This window comes from Cervus canadensis, chromosome 7 (genome assembly GCF_019320065.1).
Source record: "Cervus canadensis isolate Bull #8, Minnesota chromosome 7, ASM1932006v1, whole genome shotgun sequence".
Classification (NCBI taxonomy): domain Eukaryota; kingdom Metazoa; phylum Chordata; class Mammalia; order Artiodactyla; family Cervidae; genus Cervus; species Cervus canadensis.
In genome coordinates, this window is record NC_057392.1 from 30,926,656 (window position 1) to 30,952,868 (window position 26,213).

General features: G+C 44.3%; 1 protein-coding gene across 3 annotated transcripts in view; it reads right to left on the reverse strand.

Annotated features, from left to right (window-relative positions):
* TBC1D5 (TBC1 domain family member 5) overlaps positions 1-26,213 on the reverse strand; it is a 566,988-nt gene that overhangs the window by 142,336 nt on the left and 398,439 nt on the right. For all 3 annotated transcript variants that reach the window (XM_043474806.1, XM_043474805.1, XM_043474807.1), the window contains one exon: positions 17,293-17,435. In XM_043474806.1, coding sequence (XP_043330741.1) covers positions 17,293-17,435 — 143 coding nt within the window. The remainder of the gene's footprint in view (positions 1-17,292; positions 17,436-26,213) is intronic.

A 26,213-nucleotide genomic window follows, 5' to 3' on the forward strand; every position in this document is an offset into this window, starting at 1 on the left:
TTGAGAAAACTTTTGAAACTATGAGAAGTTATAAAATACATTTTACAAATACAAATACATTTTATAAAATAAGGATGCTAAATAATGTATTAACATTCTTTTTGTATAACAAATGAAGGCACTAAGGCTCCTCCTCCCATTTCTCCCATCCACCCATCCATCCATCCATCTACTGAATGTAACAAACACTTCCCTCAGTTCAGTTCAGTTGCTCAGTCGTGTCCAACTCTTTGTGACCCCATGAATCGCAGCACACCAGGCCTCCCTATCAATCACCAACTCCTGGAGTACACCCAAACCCATGTTCATTGAGTCAGTGATGCCATCCAACCACCTCACCCTCTGTCGTCCCCTTCTCCTCCTGCCCTCAATCTTTCCCAGCATCAGGGTTTTCAAATGAGTCAGCTCTTTGCATCAGGTGGCCAAAGTACTGGAGTTTCAGCTTCAACATCAGGCTCTCCAATGAACACCCAGGACTGATCTCCTTTAGGATGGACTGGTTGGATCTCCTTGCAGTCCAAGGGACTCTCAAGAGTCTTCTCCAGCACCACAGTTCAAAAGCATTAATTCTTTGGCGCTCAGCTTTCTTTATAGTCCAACTCTCACATCCATACATGACCACTGGAAAAACCATAGCCTTGACTAGACGGAGCTTTGTTAGCAAAGTAATGTTGACCACAGCCTTGTCTAACTCAATGAAACTAAGCCATGCCATGTGGCGCCACCCAAGATGGATGGGTCATGGTGGAGTGGTCTGACAGAACGTGGTCCACTGGAGAAGGGGATGGCAAATCATTTCAGTATTCTTGCCTCAAGAACCCCATGAACAGTATGAAAAGGCAAAAAGACAGGATACTGAAAGATGAACTCCGCAGGTCAGTAGGTGCCCAATATGCTACTGGAGATCGGTGGAGAAATAACTCCAGAAAGAAGGAAGAGATGGAGCCAGAGCAAAAACAACACCCAGCTGTGGATGGGACTGGTGATAAAAGCAAGATTCAATGCTATAAAGAGCAATATTGCATAGGAACCTGGAATGTTAGGTCCATGAATCAAGGCAAATTGGAAGTGGTCAAACAGGAGATGGCAAGAGTGAACATCGACATTCTAGGAATAACCGAACTAAGATGGACTGGAATGGGTGCATTTAACTCAGATGACCATTATATCTACTACTGTGGGCAAGAATCCCTTAAAGAAATAGAGTAGCCGTCATAGGCAATGAAAGAGTCAGAAATGCAGTACTTGGATGAAATCTCAAAAACGACAGAATGATCTGTTTGTTTCCAAGGCAAACCATTCAATATCACGGTAATCCAAGTCTATGCCCCAACCAGTAATGCTGAAGAAGCTGAAGTTGAACGGTTCTATGAAGACCTAGAACACCTTCTAGAACTAACACCCAAAAAAGATGTCCTTTTCATTATAGGGGACTGGAACACGAAAGTAGGAAGTCAAGAAACACCTGGAGTAACAGACAAATTTGGCCTTGGAGTACAGAATAAAGCAGGGCAAAGGCTAATAGAGTTGTGCCAAGAGAACGCACTGGTCATAGCAAACACTTCCCTCAGCAGTTACTAACTCCCCTGCTTTCAGATAATGACATCTCCAATGAAAGAGAAGAGTGAAAAAGTTGGCTTAAAGCTCAACATTCAGAAAACTAAGATCATGGCATCTAGTCCCATCACTTCATGGCAAATTGATGGGGAAACAATGGAAACAGTGTCAGACTTTATTTTTTTGGGCTCCAAAATCACTGCAGGTGGTGACTGCTGCCATGAAATTAAAAGATGCTTACTCCTTGGAAGGAAAGTTATGACCCACCTAGACAGCATATTGAAAAGCAGAGACATTACTTTGCCAACAAAGGTCCATTCAGTCAAGGCTATGGTTTTTCCAGTGGTCATGTATGGATGTGAGACTTGGACTGTGAAGAAAGCTGAGCGCTGAAGAATTGGTGCTTTTGAACTGTGGTGTTGGAGAAGACTCTTGAGAGTCCCTTGGACTGCAAGGAGATCCAACCAGTCCATCCTAAAGGAGATCAGTCCTGGGTGTTCACTGGAAGGACTGATGCTGAAGCTGAAACTCCAATACTTTGGCCACCTGATGCGAAGAGTTGACTCATTGGAAAAGACCCTGACGATGGGAAAGATTGAAGGCAGGAGGAGAAGGGGACGACAGAGGATGAGATAGCTGGATGGCATCACCGACTCGATGGACATGAGTTTGGGTAAACTCCAGGAGTTCGTGATGGATAGGGGGGCCTGGCGTGCTGCAGTTCATGGAGTCGCAAAGAGTCAAACACGACTGAGTGACAGAACTGAACTGAATTTACTAATGAAAACTTGTATTTCCAGAGCATTTTTCATTTGTAATTATGTGCCAGACCTGTTGAATAACTAAGGCCAATTTAGCATATGTAAAAGAGAAAAATGCAAGCTTTTAACAAGAATAGTAGAGATTTGATAGGATGAAAATTTAGTTTTGATCTTTAAACTTTTCCTGCACCTGAAAAACTCACCCACCACACTATTCCTTCTCAACTGTTAATTCAACCAGAGCAGGGCAATGACACAAGATAAGAATGAAAGAAACAAAAAAGATTGAGCTTTGCTATGTATCTGCAATTGGAACCAAGGATGTATGAGCTTTACTGAGATGATCATATGCTTTTTACTCTTCAATTTATGAATGTGGTATATATTACATGGATTGATTTGCAGATATTGAAAAATCATGTATCCCTGGGATAAATCCCTTTTGATCATGTGCACGGTCCTGTTAATGCACTGTTTGATTTGGTTTGCCAGTATTTTGTTGCATGTTTTTGCGTCTGTGTTCATCAGTGATACTGGCCTGTAGTTTCCGTTTTGGGCGGTGTCTTCCTCTGGTTTTGGTATCAAGGTGAGGGTGGTCTCATAGAGTGAGCTTGGGAGCATTCCCCCTTCTGCAACTGTTTGGAACAGCTTCAGAAGGACAGGTGCTAACTCTTCTCTAAATGTTTGTATGTGCACACAAGGATGTACATGCTTAAAGAAAAAAGGACCAAAGCCACACGCTAAAGATCTTCTTTACGGAAGGCTAAGGCGAAGGTCAGTGGTATCTAGGAAACACTATGGAATATGAAATTGGATGACCTAGACTAGACCTACATCAGAATGGTGCCTGGTCGTTTACTGTGTGTGATCTACGCAAGCAGGGTAACTTCACTAAACCTTTATTCCTCTCGTTTATAAACAGTGTTTACTCTACTTGCAGGGCTTCCAACAGAACGGCAGGGATGTGAGGTCATTTGCTTCCCCACCTGGCCTGTCTATTGCTAAATAAACAGGACTTCCTTCACCCTGGTTGCTCAGCTGGTAGAGAATCCGCCTGCAATGCAGGAGACCTGGGTTTGACTCCTGAGTTGAGAAGATCCCCTGGAAAAGGGATAGGCTACCCACTCCAGTATTCTTGGGCTTCCCTTGTGGCTCAGACAGTCAAGTATCTGCCTGCAATGCGGAAGACCTGGATTTGAGCCTTGGCTTGGGAAGATCCCCTAGAGAAGGGAAAGGTTACCCACTCCAGTATCCTGGCCTGGAGAATTTCATGGACTGTATAGTCCATGGGGTCTCAAAAAGTCAGACACAACTGAGCAACTTTCACTTTTACTTTTTACCTGAAGCAGAACTGACTTGGCTGCCTCTACCTTTAAATGGCCTACAACTATTCTGGAATGGTTCTATGGGAGCTGGTTTAAATAGTTTCTCCAGTGGTAACAAAGAAAAAAATAATGGAGACTGTTAACTTACATATAAGTCGAAGTTAACTGTACTGATAACTGAAAAATTTTGAAGTGAAAGATAGTCAAATATTTAATTTCATATTTAGATATATCTTCCCAAGGTAACAAGATGGGCTAAGTACTATTTCTAATTTTTTTTAAAAAAGTCATTAAGCACAAACAATGCGCCTGGCAACTTGTCATGTGCAACCACACCCCAGCCCTGAAACTCAATCCTCCACCCATACCCACATCACTCATCTCACCCCCATGAAGTTATATGAAAGTTTTTGGTTAGAACAATTTCTTGCTTTCATTTTTATAGTGTATCATAACTCCTCTTCATTCTCCTGTAGCCTCTTTTCCTTCCTGTCGTTTGTAACTGCCGACCTCTACATTGCTTTGTTATGTATACATCTGTGTGCTTGGTCACTCCATGTGTCTGGTCACGGCTATGGTTTCTCCAGTGGTCATGTATGGATGTGAGAGTGGGACTGTGAAGAAAGCTGAGCACTGGAGAATTGGTGCTTTTGAACTGTGGTGTTGGAGAAGACTCTTGAGAGTCCCTTGGACTGCAAGGAGATCCAACCAGTCCATCCTAAAGGAGATCAGTCCTGGGTGTTCACTGGAAGGACTGATGCTGAAGCTGAAACTCCAATACTTTGGCCACCTGATGCGAAGAGTTGACTCATTGGAAAAGACCCTGACGATGGGAAAGATTGAAGGCAGGAGGAGAAGGGGAAGATGCCATCCAACCCTCTCATCCATCACCAAGTCGATGGACATGAGTTTGAGTAAACTCCGGGAGTTGGTGATGGACAGGGAAGCCTGGTGGGCTACAGTCCGTGGGGTCGCAAAGATTTTTTGGACACAACTGAGCAACTGAACTGAACTGAGTCACTCAGTTGTGTCTGACTTTGTGATCCCATGGACTGTAGCCCACCAGGCTCCTCTGTCCATGGGGATTCTCCAGGCAAGAATACTGGAGTGGGTTGCCATGCCCTTCTCCAAGGGATCTTCCAGACCCAGGGATCGAACCCAGGTCTCCCGCACCACAGGCAGATTCTTTACCGTCTGAGCCACCGGGAAGCCCTAGCTGCTGGATAAGTGCTGGTCAGAAGAATGTACGTGAGGCCTCCCCATCCCTGTGGACACAGAATCACTAACCACCACATCTGAGGCAGATAGTCATCACACTCTAGGGAGTTTGTCGGCTGTGTTAGTCAACAAGTTGGAAAGTTTGGAGGCTTCTGTCCTCACAAACTCACTGTGATGGAAATGACAGAAGTTTCTAGAATGAAAGAGGCTGCAGTTCAGCAGCTTGTGAGCTAAATCCAGCTGCAGAATTGTTTAACTAGCAGTCTTTAAAAATTTTTTGATAGGTTCTTGATATTTAAAAATGAGAATGCTTGTCAGGAAAATTTGGATTTCATAAAAATCATAGGAGCTGGTAACCCTGGTCTAGCATTCCCGCGGGACAACGAGTGGCTGGAGCCGCAGGGGCACGCCCTCCGCAGGGGGCTTGGCCCTTCACTTTGCTAGGGCTCTCACTGCTCCCAGCGGTCAGAGGTCACTTGTGACTGACTGCATACAGCCATGTACACACACATTAACTTAATGCTCCCCGTCACACACATCTCCTCTTAACACTTAAAAAAAATACAAGCCCTAGATGTTCTGTCAATCTCTCTCTTTCCTCCCGAGGAGACTGCTCACGAGGTCCAGGGTCTGCTCCCTCCCATGAGGATGCCCTTCACCTCCTACCTGTGCTGTGTTCCTATTTCCCAGAGCACTGAGCCATGTCTTTCTTGCTTCACTCCCTCATTTTGCTGGAGCACATCCCTCCAAAAGCTCTATGCTCCCGAGATGAATGTTTTAAAACCTCTGTTTGAGAGATTTGGACTTTAGTTAACAGTCTGGTTAGGTAGAATTCTCTAGGTTGGGAATATTCTTCCCTCAGGATATTGGTAGCCTTGTTTTTAGCTTTTCTCGGTTTCCAGCTGGAAAACCTCAAACCATTTCAATTCCTAATCCCTCTGTGATCTGTCTTGTCTTCTCCTCCCCCACATCTTGTTCTGTAAATTGATGATGAATACCTTGGTTTGCATCTGTTTTCATATGTAACGGGCCCTTTCAATCTTGAAACTCATGTTCTTTTGAAACTAGAAATTTCTCTTTGTTCCTTTGATGACTTTCTCCATTCTACTCTTTATTTTGAGTTTGTTATTCCTTCCTTTTTTTCTTTTTTTTAAGAAATCACCTTAGCTAGATGTTGGATCTCCTGGCCTGGTCCTCTAATTTTCTTTATTTTTGCACTACTTCATGTGCTTCTGAGACACTTTTCCACTTTTATATTCCAGACACCTATTCTTATATGACATTTTAATTTTTAATTAATTTTTCCTTTGAATTATGTATTTCCTAGCTCTCTGAGAAGTGTTCTCTCCCCTGCAAAGGCTCTGTGGCCTCCAAACTGGTCTTTTCCTGGTTTCTTTTTTTTTTAAGATCTCTGCTTTCATTTTGACGCTCTCCTCAAATGAGTGGTGTTTGGGGCTCCCTGCTCCTCTGTAGGAGTGGGGCAGTATAAAAGTGTCTTGAAGCTGGCTGTGTGTGCATAGGAGTGGGTCTGCGAATGCTGAGGGCTGATCAAGGTCACTCTTGGGCCATCCCTGAGCCTTTTCTCTCATGCTAACTAGATTCCGTCAGAGAACGTTCTCCCAAACTCTTCCTAGAGGGAGACAAACTAGCTTCAATGTCCTGAGAGAGAAGGCCAGCAGTTCAAGGTCACTGAAATTCCACAGGGCCCTGGTTCAGACACCCTGCACCATGCCTTCCACAGAGGGCGCACCCTGAAGGCTGGAAATCTGGACGTCGGCTTCTTACACTTTCAACCAGTTCTCATTTTCAGTCTTAATTCTTTCCCTCCCCCTACCAATTTCCAGAAGTACCTAGCACTGCCAATTTCCACACTTTTAGAAATTTTACGCGTTATTTCCTGGCTTTCTCCATGATCAATTTGGTGTTTAGCTTTCCTGGACATGCTAAGTCAGTTATCACTCACCCATCTGTTTCCCTGCTTCCAAAACTGCCATAATTTTCTTCCTAATTCTCTTCATCCTATGGATTCATGATATTTCAATAGGGTCTCAGGAGCAAATAAGGCAAATGCAGGATCTTAATATAACATCTCATATCTGATATCCTTGTCATTTTAATGACACTTCTACTAAGCACCTGGGCAAGCGAACTGAAGGAAAAGAAGAATCTAGGTGGGGAGGCATCCGCATGGAGAAATGGGGAACTAAGCAGCTGGGAGGCAAAGCTCACCATCTTCTTTTCTCTCCGCGTCAGAGAGAAGGGCCCCCGTCACCCTGCAGGACTGTGCGCATTCTCCTTTGGTAGCAACACAGGGACATGGAAGCTTCAGTATTTCTGGGTAAGTGTCCACTGATGCATGCGATTTTGCTGGCTTTTGCCCATAAAAGGTGTCCTAGAGTTCCCGAATCCATCTGTGATATTGCTTTCTAGGGCAACAAAAAACTGCGGAACAGAAGTAACTACGTGGAAGGTTAAGATTATAGTACCAGGATATAAGACCACCTCTTTAGTTTCATAGAAGGCCAGAATGGGGTACCAACTATTAATTTTGAACATGGAATAGAATTTGACTAGGAAAATAATTCTCCCTTCATATCTCTATTCCTAGAGCTGAATAAACTATTTTGAGGCAAAAAACAGACATTAAAAAGACAATGTGACATAGGAGAATGCCCCAAATCCAAAACACTGACACCATCAATGCTAGGATCGATGTAGAACAAGAGTCTTCCCGCACTGCTGGTGGGAATGCGAAGTGGTGCAGCAATTCTGGAAGACAGCTGTGTGTTTTCCAGGCCTGACCACAGACAGGCAAGTAGAAAGGCAGGATAGTTAACTTTATGTTTCCAACTTGACCGGTCTAAGGCATGCCCAGATAGCCGGTAAAATGTTATTTCCAGGTGTGCCTGTGAGAGTGCGGCTGGGAGAGACGAGCCCTGGACTCGGCGGACCGAGTGAAGAGGTCCAGCGTCGCCAGGGAGTGGGCATCATCCTGTGTGCAGGGAGCCTGATGGAACAAGGCAAAGAAGGTGGGTTCCTTCTCTCTGGAGCTGGGAGGTCCACTTCTCCTGCCCCTCCATACTGGAACTCCGGGATCTCAGGCCTTGGGGTCCTGGTACTTACACCACCAGCCGCCTGGTTCTCAGGCCTTCAGGTTTGAGCTGAATTATGCCACTGGCTTTCCTGGTTCCCAGCTCACAGATGGCGGATTGTGGGGCTTCCAGGCCTCTATAACTGTGTCAGTCGACTCCTATAAGAAGTCTCCTCTTATCTCTCTCTCTCTAGTCTACTGGTTCTTTTTCTCTGAAGAATCCTAAAACCAAAGGCTTCCGCTGACAGGCCTCACGGGGCAAACTGCCCTCCCCCAGCGGCCTGGTGCAGAGCCGGTAAACCAGACTCCCCAAGGCGCGCTGCAGTCACGGTCTCAGGCCAGCGCTTGGGTGATGACCTTCCGCGTGTTTACGTTAGATCTCTTCGGCTGAGGCAGTGGGCAGTGGTCCTCTTCATATGCCTCTGCCAGGACCACCCGATGGGGGCAGGGGGAGGAAATCACGAAGACCTTTGTCCCCCAGGGACTGAGCGCCCAGCACTCTTCCACCCCTGGCCTCTCCGCCTCCCTAGTGGGGTCCTGGCTTAGAAGGGAGACAGGGCTGACAGGTGGAGCAGGGAGGGCCTTCAGGGCAGGGGAACACACAGTGTCCTACTACAGTGGGGGACACACGTCTTCACGCATGGGCCTCACCCACTGAAAGTCCAGCACCAAGAACGGCCTGAGAGTAAACCCCGGCCTTCGGGCGTCTATGACATGTCCGTGGTCATGATGGGCCTGCTTTGGTGAGGGATGCAGGCGGTGCAGTGGGCGGTGTGTGCGGGTGGGTGAGGGTGTATGGGAAGCTCTCTGTACTTTCCACTCAATTTTGCAGCGAGCTGAAAAATTCTCTAAAAAATAAAGTCTGTTTTATTAAAAAATCTAAACAAAAAAAAAGGCAATATGTTATTCAGGTATATCAGCCTATGTTAGTGAAACAGAGAAGATTTAAAAACTATTATAAAACATAAAGTAATACAAATAACACATTTATAATCCAAAGGGTACATTAATATCTATATCTGAGATGGTCAATATTTACTGTCTGAGCAGGAAGAAAGCTGGCTGTCAGCAGCTGCTTCAACATCCCTTCAAAAATAAGACCCCAATTTGTGCTTTGGTACAAACTCTGAGGCAAAACACTGTGTGATTTGGGAGAGTCTTTATTTCTAGTTCCCAAAGGCTTCCACTGAAAAGCTTTACAAGCTTTTCCAGAAAAGACAAAATATATTCAATTTGCAGTTGAAATAAACTGCATTTTGACATCAGTATAATGTTGAACATGCTTTTAACGAGAAAACAGAGAAACAGAAATTCTAGGGTAGGACAGATGGAAACACTGGCAGATAGACAGATAACGGCTGAGGAGGAAGGGGAGATCTAAAGTGAAATAAAAAGAAGCAATGTTTTAAACCACGAAGAGGACATAACTGTCACTCCAGGCTGGGCCAAGAAATGACTGAGGAGACGCCTACAGAAAAATTACAGTGCTGGCTGAAAACGAGGCAGGGAGTGGTCACCAGTGCCAAGAGGAAAGTTGTCCATTTACAAAGTGTTCAGGCAGAGAGTTAATTAAAAGAGACAATAAACATTTGTGAGATACTTTCTGGTTAGGAAAGTTTACTGCTAAATGGATTTGATTATAGTGTTTTAGCTATTAACGCCATTTACAGGACAAACAAAAGGTATGTTACTTTATAAATTAAAGAAAATGTTTTCCTTTGACACTAGTAAAGATAAAAAAATTTAAATAAATAAAAGATGCAGAAAATTTCAGAATTTAATTTAAAAGGAGACACTGCTTCCTTTAAAAGAGCCAAGCTAAAAAGAGCTCCCGGCACCTGTCCTCTTAGCAATGGCGGCACACGGATCCACGTCCCCTCCCGGACTCGAGGGCGCCCTCCCGTGGAGGTCCCCGACCGCACTAGCTGAGCAGAGGCAGATTCAGGTGCCTCAGGGGGCCTTGGGCCCCAGGAGCTGAGGAGCTGAGAAGACGGGACTTCCCCGCGCTGTGAATCCCATCTCTCCCGAGTCGCACAGGGGTGCACAGGAAGGAACAGGAGGACGATGGAAGTGTTACTGAGCGGCCCTGACTGAAACCTCACAGGACTGCAAAAGGGGGAGGTCAGAGGGGGCCGGGGTAATCCAGGAGGGCTGAGGGAAAAGCTACTTTGCCCCAGCTGTGAAAAGAGAAGCAAGATCCAGGGAGGTGAGGCCAGGAGAAGGAGGGGACCACATGAGTGACTTTTAGTATGAAAACTCAGTGAGCAAAAATTAAAAAAAGAAAGTGTGATGCGAGCAGGGCTGTTTTAAACTATTACAGGAGTAATGATTCATGATTACATTTCCTTATTCCTCACCTTTGCATCTGCATGTAATCTTAATCCATATAATTCAGCCAACAATCCACAAGGCACTTCGTACAACACGTAAAGTAAAAAATGATTACAGTATTTGGGAACAGCCTATAATAATTCTACTATGCATCTCTGGTAAAGCAAAAGCTTTGTTTGAAGAGCAGCCATTTGACACAATTTCAAAGGTTAAAATTTAAAATCTCTGTGGGTGATATTCATATTGTTTTTTTTTTTTAAGATGTGAAATTTTACTTTTACCTAATAAAATCAGGGTAGGGTCTGAGGTAAGGAAATGGTGATGTGGGGACCAGCCTGCCTAAAAACGGAGGTTGGGCTCCATCTCTGAGGCCTCATAAAGAACATGTTGGTTGTAAGATTTATTTAGAACTTGTTAAGTGGTTGTATTTTACTTATGTGACTAACTTTCAAAGAGAATGAAAGCTTTGTTCAAGGTGAGTAAAGAAACCTGTAGGAATACTTTCATTAAAAATTAAATATGAGATGCTGATGGTGAAATGAGTAGAAAGCATTAAGCAAGGACATCTAACCCCGTAGACTGAGTGTGAGTGTTTTCAACCCCTTGACTGTCAAGGGCACCGGATTAACTTGCTAGGGCTGCTTAAACAAGTACTGGACGATACAGAACGACAGAAATGTGCCTAACAGTGCCAGAGTCCAAAAGTCCAAAAGTCCAAATCAAGGTGGGCAGGGCCCTGGTCCCTCTAGCATCCATGGGGAGGAACCTCCCTGCCTCTTGCGGCCTCTGGCGTTGGCAGGGTGCGCAACTTCTGAGGGCTCCGGGGGACAATCTCTTCTGGGCCTTTCTCGCAGCCTCTGGTAACAGCTGGAAATCCTTGCCTCGCCTTGGCGTGCATCACTGCAATCTCTGCCCTGCCTTCATAGGCGTTACTCTCCCGGGCGGCCTCACACTGTCTCCTCTCTGCACCTCTCTGTGTCCAAACCATCACCTTCTTACGAGGACACCAGTCCTCCTGCGTCAGAGTCCCACCCGCTCCAGTAGGACCGCATCTTAACCGATCCCGTCTGCAACCATCCATCTCCAAGCAAGGTCACCCTCTGGAGTGCTAGGGCTTAGGACTGCTAGCATGTCTCTGTGGGGATAAAATACACTCCATAACAGGCCTCATTACCTGGGCTTGTAAAGTCAGGACTGGGACTAGATGTAGTGCACCTTAACTGGTATGTGTGTGTGTGTGAGACACGTCCGTTTGAGAAGATGATGAAGGCTAGACACCCCTGACTCAGGAGCGCACACCTACTCGGTATTGCGCACAGCGTCAGGTGGTCACAGGCGCGCCCCCAGGACCCCAGGAGGCGCGGGGCCTCGAGAAGGCAGCGCCATCTCTGAAGTTTAGTTTCTCCAAGGGCATCACCGAGCTACAAACACAGCGCCGACGGCTCCCAAAGACACGTGAGCCGCCCAGATCCTCGCGCCGCACTGCTCCCTTACAGGCTTCTGGGTGAGTGAGCTTGGGAACGGCTGGGTGCAGAGGAGCGCCCGTACTCCTGGTGCCCTGGGCAGGGCGTCACGAGTTAGAACCCACCAGAGAGAAGGAAACCCGCAGCCGTGACTCTGCCTCCCTGGATCCAGATGGCTGGGAGCTAGCGCATCTTCTGAGCACCGCTAACCCGCCCCGTTTGCTGGCCCCATCCAGCTCCGTGTCTCCTCCAGCTCCTCTTCTCTGGCCCTTCTCTCTAAAGGACGATGCCTCTCGCTGTGAGCCTCACCCTCCCGGCCAGGGTGGGTGAGGGCTCACAGGGCCTCTGAACCACTGCTTCCCCCAGTCCTCCGAAGGTCCCGTCACATGTCTCCACTTCCAGCTTGCCCCTTCGTCACTGTCGCTGGTATACCAGAACAGCCGGCAAACAGCAAGCACTCAATAAATCCCGGTTGGAGGGCTGATGCTTTGAATATATGACAGATGCGCTTCCGCATTGATCTGACAGCTCCTTGCCAGGCTCACTGTGCTTCGACACAGCTTCCTACCATAGTTCTCTACAAAGTGTCCCTGGAGCCCCAAACCATAATCGCAGCTCCTTCCCAACCCTCCCAGTCCCAGCATCTCCTCCGTGACTCCGTGCCCATCACAGACTCCGACCGCCGGGTCACACCCAGCCCTGCTGCATGCCCTCCTGCTCGCCCACCCCCTCTGGTGCTTTAGCTCTCGCCCCCTGCCACCCTCGGAGGCTCTGATATCCACCCTCTGATGGTTTTATGCCCCCTGTAATGCTCGGAGGCTTTGATGTCCTGGCGGTCTTTCCCGGCCCCGCCTCCTTCCCTCCATCCTAACCTGCTCCCTTACAGGGCACTCAGCACCCCCACCCTCCTGCCTTCCTGCAGCTGGATGTGGGCCTAGCGTGAAGCCTGGATCGCTGTTCGCCTCTGCAGATCCTTCCCCTCAACGATGGCAGGTGCCACTGCCCAGGGTGTCCCTGCAGGCTCCCTGACAGCTCACGGGGCTTGCACCAGTTCCTGGGCAGCCACCGCCCACACGTCCCGGTCACTACCCGCAAGCCCCCAGCCCTGACTGCCCCGTTCACACAGACAGCGGGTCTCATCCTTTATCTGGCACTGAGACCCTGCCAGCTAGGGTTTCCACCCTCCTAGAAACGGGCACCTCCTTCCACAGGACGCCTGCTATCATGCCACTGCCTCGAAGGCCCTTGTTTCTTCGATTATTTCCCAAAAAAATGCACTGGGTCCAGTTCTATACGCTGGGATACGGAGGCCCACCAAGACGGACAAGCTCGTGTTGCTCGCTGGGGAGTGGAGGAGGGGGTGTAAAGAACCAGTAATAAACAGACACATCCTCTTCACAGAACAGGAGTGAAACACTAGCGCTGATCCCTAAAGGAGAAGCTCGGACTGGCTTGAGAAGCACCTTCTCCGCCAGCCAGCTCTCCACAGCTCTGCAAGCGGGGCTGTCTCCCTCTATAGGCAGCCATCAAACCTTCCTTGCCCTCCACTGACCTCTAACTACAACCATTGTCTTCCCCTCCCTGTGGGCTTTTTTAAAAAGATTACTCTGCACATGCCATCTGCACATTCTTTTTCATTTAGCTGACTTTTAGTTGAAAACGTAATGTGTACATAAGACAAAAGGAATGTGGAAGAGGCTATTGCAGTTCTGAGCTGTCCAGTTACTCACCAACCAATCATAATTGAGCTCCCGCTCCCCCAGTCCACAGAACCCACTCTGGCAAAGGTCGCCAGTGACTGTCCCTCCCTCCACAGGTGGGCCTTCCCAGCCTTACCTGACTGTGCCTCTGCACTCCTGACCCGGGTCCTCCCTGGGTCAGGTAACAGTTCTGGGCAGTTACAGTGGACTGTCCCGGCCTCACCCGACTGCACTCTGACCCGGGGCCTGCCTGACCCATGTGACAGTTCTGGGAGGTTGCGGTGGACTGTCCCGGCCTTACCTGACTGCACTCTGACCCGGGTCCTGCCTGACCCATGTCACAGTTCTGGGAGGTTACAGTGGACTGTCCCGGCCTCACCTGACTGCACTCTGACCCGGGTCCTCGCTGACACAGGTGACAGTTCTGGGAGGTTATGGTGGACTATCCCGGCCTTACCTGACTGCACTCTGACCCGGGTCCTCCTGACTCAGGTGATAGTTCTGGGAGGTTGCGGTGGACTGTCCCAGCCTTACCTGACTGCACTCTGACCCGGGTCCTCCTGACTAGGGTAACAGTTCTGGGAGGTTATGGTGGACTCTCCCGGCCCCACCTGACTGCACTCTGACCCGGGTGCTCCCTGACCCATGTGACAGTTTTCAGAGGTTACAGCACAAGCTCTTCCTTCCTGGTGCCTCTGAAGAAACTGATGTGAAACACCTTTACCCATTTTTCTCTCTGTAAGCATCCGCCTTAGGTAAACTGACCATGTAATTCTTATGATCTTTATGGGGTGACTTTGAGAGTGAAAGAAGGCAGTATTAATATTATTACTCTTCAATAGAACTAAGACTGCTCCATACAGACTGGGAATATATGGTCCCTCTGTTCTCTTGGGAGATTACATCCACTCTTGTGGTTATAACAACCACCATTTGCAAAAATAAATCTGTAGCCTTGATGCTGATAGCGAATTTTATTTTCCAATCCTCAGATATTGATTTCCTAAGTCCATGCATGCTAAGTCGCTTCAGCCATGTCCGACTCTTTGCAACTCCATGGACTGTAGCCCGCCAGGCTCCTCTGCCAATAATTGCCTGAGCTAGGGTTGCCATCTCCTACTCCAGAGGATCTTCCCGACCCAGGGATTGAACCCATGCCTTTTATGTCTCCTGCATTTGCAGGCAGGTTCTCTACTATTAGCACCACCTAGGATGCCCTGATTTCTTACAGATCTCTCAAATTCAGCATAGCCGAAGCACAGTCCTATCCATTCCGAAAACCTGCTAATCCTCGTATTTCCCTTCTGGGTCAGACAGACAACCCGCCTGCTCGGCTCTCGAGCGGGGGCTCACTGAGCACATCCTGTTCCACCTCACCCGTCTGGTTTAATCACCAAGACATGCTGGCTTCAGTTCTGAAGATCTCTTTAGTTCACCATCCCCACCAGACTGTGGTCATAACCTTTCATCCGACCTCCTGGCTCCAGCCCTGCCTGCCTCTGGCCCGTTCCACCCTGCAGCCAGAGGAGCCTGAAACCGCCCACACAGCTGCCCGCCCCTTTCAGTGGCTGCCTGCACCTCCAGGGTAAGGATTCTCATCAGGCTCTCGTTCTTGACCCCTTCACCCTCACAACTCTCAGGAGACCAGGCAGCTTGTGGAAACACACACACACAACCCCCCACTAAGCTGTCTCTTCCAAGGTCTTCATTCATGCTGCAGACCTCATTTCACTCACCTGCGTCTACAGCATTTTCTCCAGTCACACAGCCTGCCCAGAGGGGAGCCTGGCGCCTCTCCTCAACTCTCCTGCTGCTGCCCAGAAACATTAGTCTGAAATTAACCATGTTCTACTAGACTTTGTCCTACTAGTTCCTACAATTACTAGTCCTACTAATGTTTCCTACTAGTTGGTAAACTTCATAAGGACAGGGGCAGTGCCCCTTAAATACTTCATAAATAGTCATCCTATTTTTAGGAAATCTCACCCATTGTTATAGATTTAAACCAGCAAATTAAAATAACTAGGACTTCATATTTAAATAAACAACTTCATTACCCCTACATTTTTTCACTTGTGTCTATGTGTTCTATAAGGTCTTAAAAATGAACAAGGGCTTCAGCCGTCCCAAATCGCCAAGTTTTATGAAATTAATTTTTAAAAGCAGATCTTAAGATAGGACACAGGGTGATTAAAAATATGGTTGTCATGCACAAAAGTTAAGGAAAGAGTAAATAGTTAAGACTACAGAAAATCAGGATAGATTCCAATAGTTGTCTGGTTTGAAGAATTTTGTGAAAATATTATTCAAAAGTAATTTTTTAAATAAAGGAGGCTTCTCATTCCTTTTGTTTTTCATGTAGTATGTTCAGTCGATCAGTCGTGTCCGACTCTTTGTGACCCCATGGACTGCAGCACACCAGGCCTCCCTGTCCATCACCAACTCCCGGAGTTTACTCAAACTCATGTCCATTGAGTTGGTGATACCATCCAACCATCTCATCCTCTGTTGTCCCCTTCTCCTCCTGCCTTCAATCTTTCCCAGCATTAGGGTCTTTTCCAATGAGTCAGTTCTTCACATGAGGTGGCCAAAGTATTGGAGTTGCAGCTTCAGCATCAGTCCTTCCGATAAGTATTCAGGACTGATTTCCTTGTTTTTCATTACTTACGTTTTATAGAAAAATCACACTATTTTTCAGTGGGAGATTAGCATTAAATACCCTAAAATCTATCCAAACATTCTTCTCTACTTCCCATATTATTTCCTCTTATGATCTCCATGTTCTTACTCAGAAAGAAAGAATTTTCTACTTTGTATGTCAAAACCCCAAACTATTTGACCTTTAAGGCATAGAATAAAATTACAAGTTTTGGATAAAAAGTGGTGCTCCTGTCATTTATTCGTTCAAGTAATTTGGGGGGAATTTTAAAAGTATAATCTAGAATTTAAAGAATATTATTAGTTTTACCAGAGGGATAACAACAGCATCTGGCACAACTGAAATCTAATGAATAAATAGAGAACCACACAGTAATTTAACAGTCAAGATTATGAATGACTCCAAATAGTTTATGTTCCTCTGACAAAGTCCCACTCTGACAGTAGTTTTTTACTTCCTACTTCATCATCGCTTTGTGCAAACATTCCTAATTACATTTTGGCTTACAAATCTGGTTTTGTGAGCTCTTCCTTTTGAAAAGGAAAACAATTTGAGGTATTCTGCAATTTAAAACATGCTCTGCTTTTCTCTTCAAGCTGAGAATTACTGGACTATTCCAAAGGGTCAGGCCCAGGTTTTCCAGCTAGGCAAGCACCCTAAGGTAGATCCTATGAGACAAGAATACATCTGCCCCTGGGCACTCCACTGAGAAATATGTCTGGTCAAAATTTAACTAAGAAGTTAGAGTATCTTTAAATGCAATATTTATTTTTTATTGGCAAGTTATTGATACTATAAAAACAGCTCTCATCTCCTGCTAAATATTCTTGAATATTCCCTACCTGTCAGAAGGTGGAGCTCTAAACATATCTGATACACTGGCTTTTTCTATGTATGCTTCACAAATGTGTGTAATGACGAGATCAAAGCAGGAGGAAAGTCTTTAGAAAAATGGTTCTGAAGAATATTCCAATTCTCTCAGGATAAAATTACCCACATCTGATATATATATATATGTTAACTCACAAAAAATATATTTAGGTTGTTCCTCTGAAACTTCCAATATACTGCCTATGATAAAAATGTAGGTATGGTAATTCCAAATAAAAGATAAAGTGCATTTAAGAGACACAGCTTAAAAAATCAGGACCACCGAACTGAATGTTGGCACGGGCATTAGCACTTACAAGCATCTCGGATGTAGAGCAACATGGCCACGAAGACGTAGTCAACCAAAGTCAGGGTGAGGCCATCAGCGAACAGGGCATCCCAGACGACCAGGAGGTCCTGCAGGGGGAACTCTCGTCCAAACAGCAACCGCACCCACCGCCTGCGGGAAACAAAAGCCAAACTCAGGGAACAGTACTTGTGAGAGCAATATAAAGAGGAATCATCTTCTCCTGCAACTGTGAAAAAAATCATAATTTTTAACTCATCACACTGAGCAAATATTACACAGAGAAATATAATACGGTAAAGTCCAAGTTTTAGACTTTCAAATGTATTTTGTAATTTTATAATGAGGCCACAATCATTAAACTTTATTCCTATAGGTGTACAACCCAAGTACAATATTTGAAAAGGGTAGAAATCTTTCATATGCATTAGAAATCATAAATCTCAAAAAAGGCAAGGATAAAAATGAATGTAGTCTGATAGTTACTTCATTTGTAAGGTTATGAATTAAATAATAATGTTCCAAAATTTTGTATCACTACTGACCTTTTTTGTTAACTAGACTCTTGCAAATGGTCATATGACAAAGTACTACAGTCAAACAGAAAACTGCATTCTGACATTTCACTCCTATGTAAAAATATTCATTTTAAAAGTAAATGTGAAAAAAAATAAAAAAAGTAAATGTGAAAAAAAAGACAGATGTTTTTTGTCAAGCATAGACAGTTATTTCAAATGAAACATACAATGATACTTGATTTTTAACTTCAGAATAACTTATCAAGGAGGTTATCTCTCTAGGGGTATTATTTCAAAACACAGTTACTTCTATGGCCAGGAGAATGGACATGGATGCTACAGAGCAAACACAGAAGCTAACAAGAATATTAAACAAGGTTTGTCTATAATTATATACCATAAATAGTAACACTTCAGACTTTGAGCAAATGCTAAGCCATTTATATCTAATTCTTATAAGAAAATTAAAACAATTCACTTGATATATTTTTATCATTTACTTCTAATTTTATATACATGGCTATAATTCCTTTACTCGAGCCTTTCTCTAGGAACTTCAGCTAGAAATCTATGTGATTCTATCATGCAACAAAGACTCAAAAATTCTAAATTTCTAGTACCAAGAAAAAGGACAGAATAGGGGACATTCTCTAAAAATTAGTTCAGAGATACTACCTCTTTGCAAAATTCAAAACCAAATATAACCATCTGTGAGGTTAAAGTGAGGCCCCAAAAAAAAAAAAATTCAGATACTACTTTTTTCAGGGAGTATTACATTTAAGGAGGAATCAAAAAGCTGTAACAAAATAATGTATAATAACACATACGTATCACAGTTTATTAAGAACCATATGATCAAATACTTGAATTCCTTTATTCATATTACCAAATTAATCAACAGAAAAATTAAATTATATTTTCAACTACATCTTAAAGTATGTTACTCAATTTTTTCAGGAAGAAAATTTAATGCCTAAGTGACATTAGCATTTAAAAAATGTTACAGAATTGCTTACAATTTTTATCTACCTTTTAATTCTTACCCCACTGCTAATATGAAAGGTTGCTAACACAAAATACATTTATGTATTTTATAGTATGCCTACATTTATGTGGCTTAGAATAAAACATTATTTCTACACACACTTCTAATTCTTTTAAATTGAAAATGCTAATATTTACTATTTTAAGAAGTACAAAAATATCCCTAAATTACACAGGTTGCTCTTAATTAAAAATAATTAATTGCTTTTGTAAAGAGTGTTGGTGGAACCAATGGGCAAAGAATGGGCAAAGCAAAAAACGCCGGGATTAAACCATTTAAGCCTGTTAAAAGGACCTTTAAACTGATGACTGTATGGGCAAAATTAAGTGATTAAAATCATTTAGAACATGGTCATTCAGTTATCCAACTGGCACAACTGAAGAAAAATCCATCAAAGAAAAAACCTGATGTGGACCTAGTGTATAACGTGGTGACCACAGCTGGTAATAGGGTGCTTGTATAATTGAAATTTGCTGAGAGAGAAAGAACTTAAATGTTCTCACCAAAAATAATAATATAATAAACATGTGAGGTGATGGCTGTGTTACTTAAATATATGGAGGAACCCTTTCACAACATGCACCTACATCAATCACAATGATATATGCTACATACCTACAATTGTATTTGTCAATTATACCTCAGTACAACTGGAAAACAGAAGTAAATAAATAAATAAACTTGAGAATTATCTTGGTTTGATGGATAGGTAAACTTTGGCACTTTGAAAATTACATACTCTGACATTAAAGTGACTCCTCCTGGTTTCAGATCTGGATGCCAGCATAAACTCACCAACAACGTCATCCTAGGCCCTGAACCTGCCCGCTTCCCGCCTGGAGCTGACTTCCACGCTTTCCTTATTTGAACAAGCCCATGGTAACTCCTGCTGCAGTTTCCCCAGACACTGCTTCTGTGAGGCTTTATGTGGAGGGACCTTTTTTTCTGTGTGTTTTTCCTGTTATCTCCTACTGAAAGTAAAATGCCTTTTGAAAAAAAGGTGATGTATCATATTACAAAAAACATCATTTGTCAAAAAAAAAAAAACTAACAAAGGTTAATATACGCCACAAAAATGCAATGCCATCTTTCCCCCTCTTCCTTAAAGTTCAAATTCCTCTCATTTTCTCAGGGACAATCACATCTTTGGTTTCATCACGGATAATGCAAAGAAGACAAAGGAGCCTACTTCTCAGAAATAATACATAGTCTTACTATTTTTGTAACAAAATGCTCAGTTACTGCCCAAACCTCCTGTCTTGCAACGTGCCTGCCGTTCCAGGTTGCGCTAGCCTAGCTTCGGAACCCACTCTGCAGCGACACACGTGGGCAGCCGCCTCCGCAGTCGGTCAGGCAGGGCACTCAGACACCCAGCAGTCGACAGTGAATAAAACACGCTTGCAAAACCACAGCACACAGGTCTTCAGGGCTCCCATATTTAATGTGGAATCTGTGATGTGCCACTTTATAAGTGTTTTACATTGCTTTATTTTTAAGTTTCACCTTGCCGAGTACACTCGTAAATAATTCCGGGGCAAGGACCATATTCTGTGTGTGTGTGTGTGTATGAGAGAGAGACAGTGACATACAGACAGACACACAGAGAGAGCCAGAGAGCTCTTTGTAAGAGAACATTTTGCTTAGTGTTTTACATGTTCACCAAGATCTTTGTTAAACTCACTGTGATGCCACCTGTCATGCTACTTAGAAGCAAAGGTGTAGCTAAGTTGGAAATATAGGCGTTGATCTTGTCAGTGGCAGCATAAAAATAATTCAGGAAGTGGGGGAAACCCAGAAACACAGAAAGAAAGAATTAATTAGTAGATGTCTAGCATGTTCATCAGGTTGGCCAAAAAGTGTGCTCGGTTTTTCTGTACAATGTTTGGAAAATCCAAAGGACCATTTTGACCAGGGCTCTTCCCAGGTGGTGCCAGCGGTAAAGGGTCTGCCTGCCAGTGCAGCAGGCACGGCCTCGACCCCTGGGCTGGGAAGATTTCCTGGAGCAGGAAACGCAACCCACTCCGGTATCCTCGCCTGGAAAATCCCATGGACAGAGGAATCTGGCAGGCTACAGTCCACGGGATTACAAAGAGCTGGACACGACTGAGCGACTGAGCACAATATGTAAGACTCTTAGTGGGTCGTACATGTAAGGATATTAAATTAAAGCAAAATATAGTTTCCTCTATTTAATATGCACTTACAGGAAAATTAAGGCCAAATTCTCAAAATATTTAAGAAGTCCTGGTATGACTAATGGAATGCTTTGGGACCAAGAATGATCTTATCAATAATTTAATCACTTTTATCCCAACTAGATTTAGTTCATACACATATCCACCACACAAAACTTCCTGTGCTATTTTGGGCTTTCTTCATTGAGCTTAAAAGCCAAGAAAAAAATTCTTTATGGGATGAGTTACCAGTAGAAAGTATTTCTGTGTGCTTTTGTATTCTCAGAAAGGAAAACGTACTCTAAGAAATGAGGTCTTGTAAAGGAGTCACTCCTAAAATTAACATGCTTTTATTGCAGTTAAAAATATTTAGCGAGAGTTTAAGTTACACTTAAGGGTAGCATTAAACCTTCTTTTAACTTCAGTTTAATTGCTTGATACTATTAATCTTGAATTATGTACATTACACCTACAGATTGCAACGCTCGTAACCATGTACCTTTTATCACTTGTGTTAATACAATAATTCATATTTTACCAGACTTACTTAGTAATTAAAATCTACACAAACCAAAAAGACCATCTGATGTATTAAATGTAATAATAAACCACCCAAAGACAGGACAGTCTCTATGTCTGTACTCATGCGACACTACTCTCATTTTTAAATTTCTATGTAATTAAGCTGCTATTCCCTTGGGATCAGTAACTCCTGATGGTGTTATTGCTTAGTGAATGACCCATGGAAACACCAAGAAAAACACACTTTTTACTGATCAGCTTATGAAAATGACCAGTTTGACTGAGGTTTAAAAAAACAGCCTTGCTCCAACATGGCTGTGGTGGGTTATATATGCAGAAAACAGTTACTATACTAAATCTTCACTTTTTTTTTTCTTCCGAGATATGGGTACAGCCACCTCAGAAGAACAAGTAAAATGGAAAAGGTATATTCAACTTAATTTAACAAACATTATTAGGGCAGCTTAAGTAACCTGTGATCATGAAATGATATCACTGGATAAGCATATAAGAACACCAAAGCACAGTTAGATTTTTGCTTAATGATATCAATCTTGTCTTTTGCTTTTGTTCACATGGGCTTTTCAAAGGTAATAGTTTTCCAATGACTGGTGGAGAAGGAACACAGAATCCAAATTTGGTGTTTGTATCAGAGAAAAACAAAAGTAAACCAAAAGTAAACCAAAAGGCCTGATCTTTGTGACTGTCACCTCTCTGATTGAATTTAGGCTCTTCTTATATTGGGTTCCTCTGCACTCAGTTCCTTTGAATTAATTTACCTTGAGTCTTCCTTTATGTCAACTCTGGCAGTCTTAAAATTAGAATAAAATATTGAAGTTATTATAATTAGGGTCAGAAGGCATTCTCATCTAACTTCTTTGGAGAGCAAAGGCACAAAAGATGGAAGACAAAATAAATAATTTTTCTCCAGTTTCCCATTTATTCTAACAGCTCTGCAGAATAAATTATTAGAAGATGCTTAGCCTGTTTGCTGTTTTTTTTTTTACCTAGTCAAATATATCAATTTGGTCTTCTTAAAAATATCTGGGATCTGCATACATTACAGAAACATCTGAATACTTCATGTCCATCAAACTCTACTGCAAAAACACAAGAAACTGCAACTTCAAATTAATTATTATCTTTAAAGAACTCAAATCTACTTTCTAAGCACTCCTTGTAATACATGGTTGAACCAGCTTGAATTTGGCTTTCTGGGAAAACATGCTAAACCTAACTTAATCCCCACAGAATAAGTACATGAACTGTTCAAAGTATATTTTTGACTTTGGGGAAAATTCCCTGTTCCTTTCAGAGGGCAGCACATAGCCCTTTATTAAGGAAGGCTTCTTTTTCCAAAAATAAGTTCCTAATAATTATTGCCATTCCTACTGTAATTTATTCTCTTTGGCAAGGGCTGGAAGCTGTTTTGTCAGAACAACTGCAATACACCCTTGGCAAAAATAGCCTGAATGGAAAGCAGAGCCTTGTGCATCCATGATTTTCCAGGGGCACAAGATGCTCTGAGGCCATGGGGCACAGAGAATGACCATCACCTGTCTACAGACACGCACACGTCCCTCTTTAAGAGGCAGACCTGCCATGTGGATTACAAGCATGGCGCTTCAAGGACTGCGGAACTTCAGGATGTATGATTTACCAGCAAGTTCAGATAAACCTACTGAAAGATGGTCACAGTCCAATGCCGCTTTAGTTCTGAGATGAGACTGTGCTCTCACTGCTGAGCACTGCGACCGGGGTGCAGTTGGAATCCCAGCTCTGACCCGAGCGGAACCGGGGATCAAGGCTGCGGAGACGCAATCTCCCTGCCCGATCCCTTATTCGGGCTTCACTACAGGGGAGCCACTGGGCATCCCCTTGAGAAAATGACTCGCAGGCCGCTCTGACCTGTGAATTACAGCACGAAGAACTGACGGATGGCTGCTGGTCACACTGGAGTAATTAAATTTAGGCTCTGTGAGAACTAGTTTTTATTTATACTACAAACAAATTTTACTTCTAGTAAGTCTATCAACAGGCTTTGTTCTGTCACTTTATCTCTAGGAAAGGGAGTTATGAGCGAGTCAGTGTTCTAAAAAAGCATACCGAGGCTTCCTGAAGATAATTGCTGCTGTCCTTCCTAATATGAAACTCATTAAAAAACAAAACTTATGCGACTTAATTTTTTTGAAACTGCCATAGACTATTTCACATAGCAATGGAATCAGCCTCACTGAGTAATAGTTTCCAATTTCCTCTGCTTAAATTTCCTAATGCACTCATAAACAGTAATATTGTTGGAGGAACTGACATGAGGTATAACCCTAAGCTAAGAAATGTCAGGATCCACAGGACTCAGGAGGGAAGCTGGGCCGCACATGCTCACATGTAGTCACGCTGTCCAGAGATAACGGCCCAGCAAAAACTCCCAGCTAAAGGGTCAGTGACGACAGTTTGGTTTCGTTTCCCTTCTCTTCTTCCCTTGTGATCTTCTCCAGCAGATCACAAGCTCCGTGGGGTTATTTGGTGTTGGACAGAGTACAGGAGTTAATAAATGTTTACTAAAATAATACAAATTAGGACTTCTTTGGTGGTCCAGTGGTTCAGAATCCACCTTTTGAAGCAGGGGGTGCACGTTTGATCCCTGAGTGGGGATCTGAGACCCCAGAAGCTGTGGGGCAGCTGAGCCTGGGGGCCACAACCGGGAAGCCAGAGCTCTGCAATGCTGAGCACTCCAGAGCCTGGGCTTCACATGAGAATCCCATGCGCACAACCAGAGAAAGCCCGATGCTGCAAGGAAGACCCCGTATGGCCAAAAGCAAAAATAAAAACAAAACCAAAATGAACATGAATTGCCCTTTCCCAGGCCCACTCTTGTTAACCAGGGATCTTCCGGATCTTGAGCTTGCATCAGTGATCACTCACAGGTTTCCCAGCTGCTCATCAGACATGCCCCTGTGCTGCCCTCATCTCTGGAGGGATCCCTGGGAACACACACTAGTAGTAAGTGACCACACCGGGGAAGGAATTGATCAAGGTCTCCTAAGCCCGCTGGGGCGTTCTCCCAAGCCCGCTGGGGCGTTCTCCCTTCACTTCCTAAACTCTGGCTCCCTGCCTGCCTGCACCTTAGATGCGCCGCAGCTGTGGCCTGGAGTCTGCTAGGACCTTGCCCTCAAAAGTGTGATCCTAGGACCAGACGCATCACTGGGGAGCTTTTCAGAAAGGATGAAGACTCCTAGGCCCCCAATACAGTCCTGCTGGGTCACACTCTTCGTTTTGACACGACTCCAGGAGATCTCTGTGCATACTAAGTTTGGGAGCCACAGACTAGGTGGCAATTCTCGGTCTCCTATTCACTTTGGTGCCAGCTGTCAGCGCTCCTAAACCCACCATGCGCGCCTGGGAAACGTTAAGCCGGGAGGAGAGGAGAGGCTGAAACTACCGGACGGCTCTTCTAATTAGAGTAATGGTCTCAAGCTTCAGTGTGCATCACACATGCCTGGAGGGCTGAGTATAACACACTGCTAGAACCCATGCTGAAAGTCTCAGAGTCTGATTCTGAGATTTAGATGGGGCCTGATCATTTGCATCCTGAACCAGCTAGTTCCCTGGAGCTGTTGATGCGGCTGATCGCATCACAGTATCACAGTATGAGAACCACCAGATGAGGTTCTGGTTTCTGTTCCCATTCCCTCTTAGTGCTGGGTGGGGGTCTTCTAGTCAGTTTACCCAACAGGTGTGGTCACTGGACCCATGCCCACTAAACATCTAATGGCTGGGACAGGAAGCACACACAAGCCAAACCTCTCTTAACATTCCATCTCTATTAACATCGGTACCTCTCCCCCCAAAGAAAAACATTACTATATAAACATGATCCAATAGAAAGGGGAGACACAGACACTAGGGAGAGGGAGGAGGCCTCCCGAAGGCTGGGAGAAACTGGGCCATTCTGATTTCTTTAAACTTCCTCCCAGTATATCACAAGGTGAAGAAAGGCCAAAGCGACATAAACATTGTGACATTTTAAAAGTTAACATTTCCAGGTCAAAGTTTCTAAAATATAAATTTACTATAATGGTTACATACAATCTCAGTTGAAGGTGGAGTGAACACTCTTAAGTGTGGGGTCCTCTGTGTTCAGTCCTGATCTGAAGACTCTCCTGAGTGCTCTTGCGATCCGCTCTAAGGAGGTGAGAGTCGGGATGTGGCAGGACCCGGGTGACTAGCTAAGCACAGAGATACAGCCCATGGTGTGTGTGCGGGGGTATCCAGTGCGTACAGGGGGCAGAGAACCCCAATGCCACCAGGACTCGAAAGGGCATTCTCCTACTCCCCAAGTGGAAGTGCTGCAATGCTGGGAACCTGGCTGAATGGTCATCCATTTGGTGCTTTCTGTGTTACCTATAACCCATTCTTACCCTAAGGTTCTGTGCTCAGATGGATCTGTCTAAAATAAAACATGACTTTAGAATGTTCTACCTGGAAAAATAAAGAGCTAAACTCTAAAAGGTGTGCTCCCCAATGGTAATATTACCATCCACGATGTCCCAGTGGAAGAAACTTCAGGATAAAGGAGTTTCCCTGGAACTTCTCAAATCTCCATGCACAGCTGAAGCAAAGGAACACCACCCGAATGCGGACAAGCAGATGCTAGTTATTCAAAGCTTGC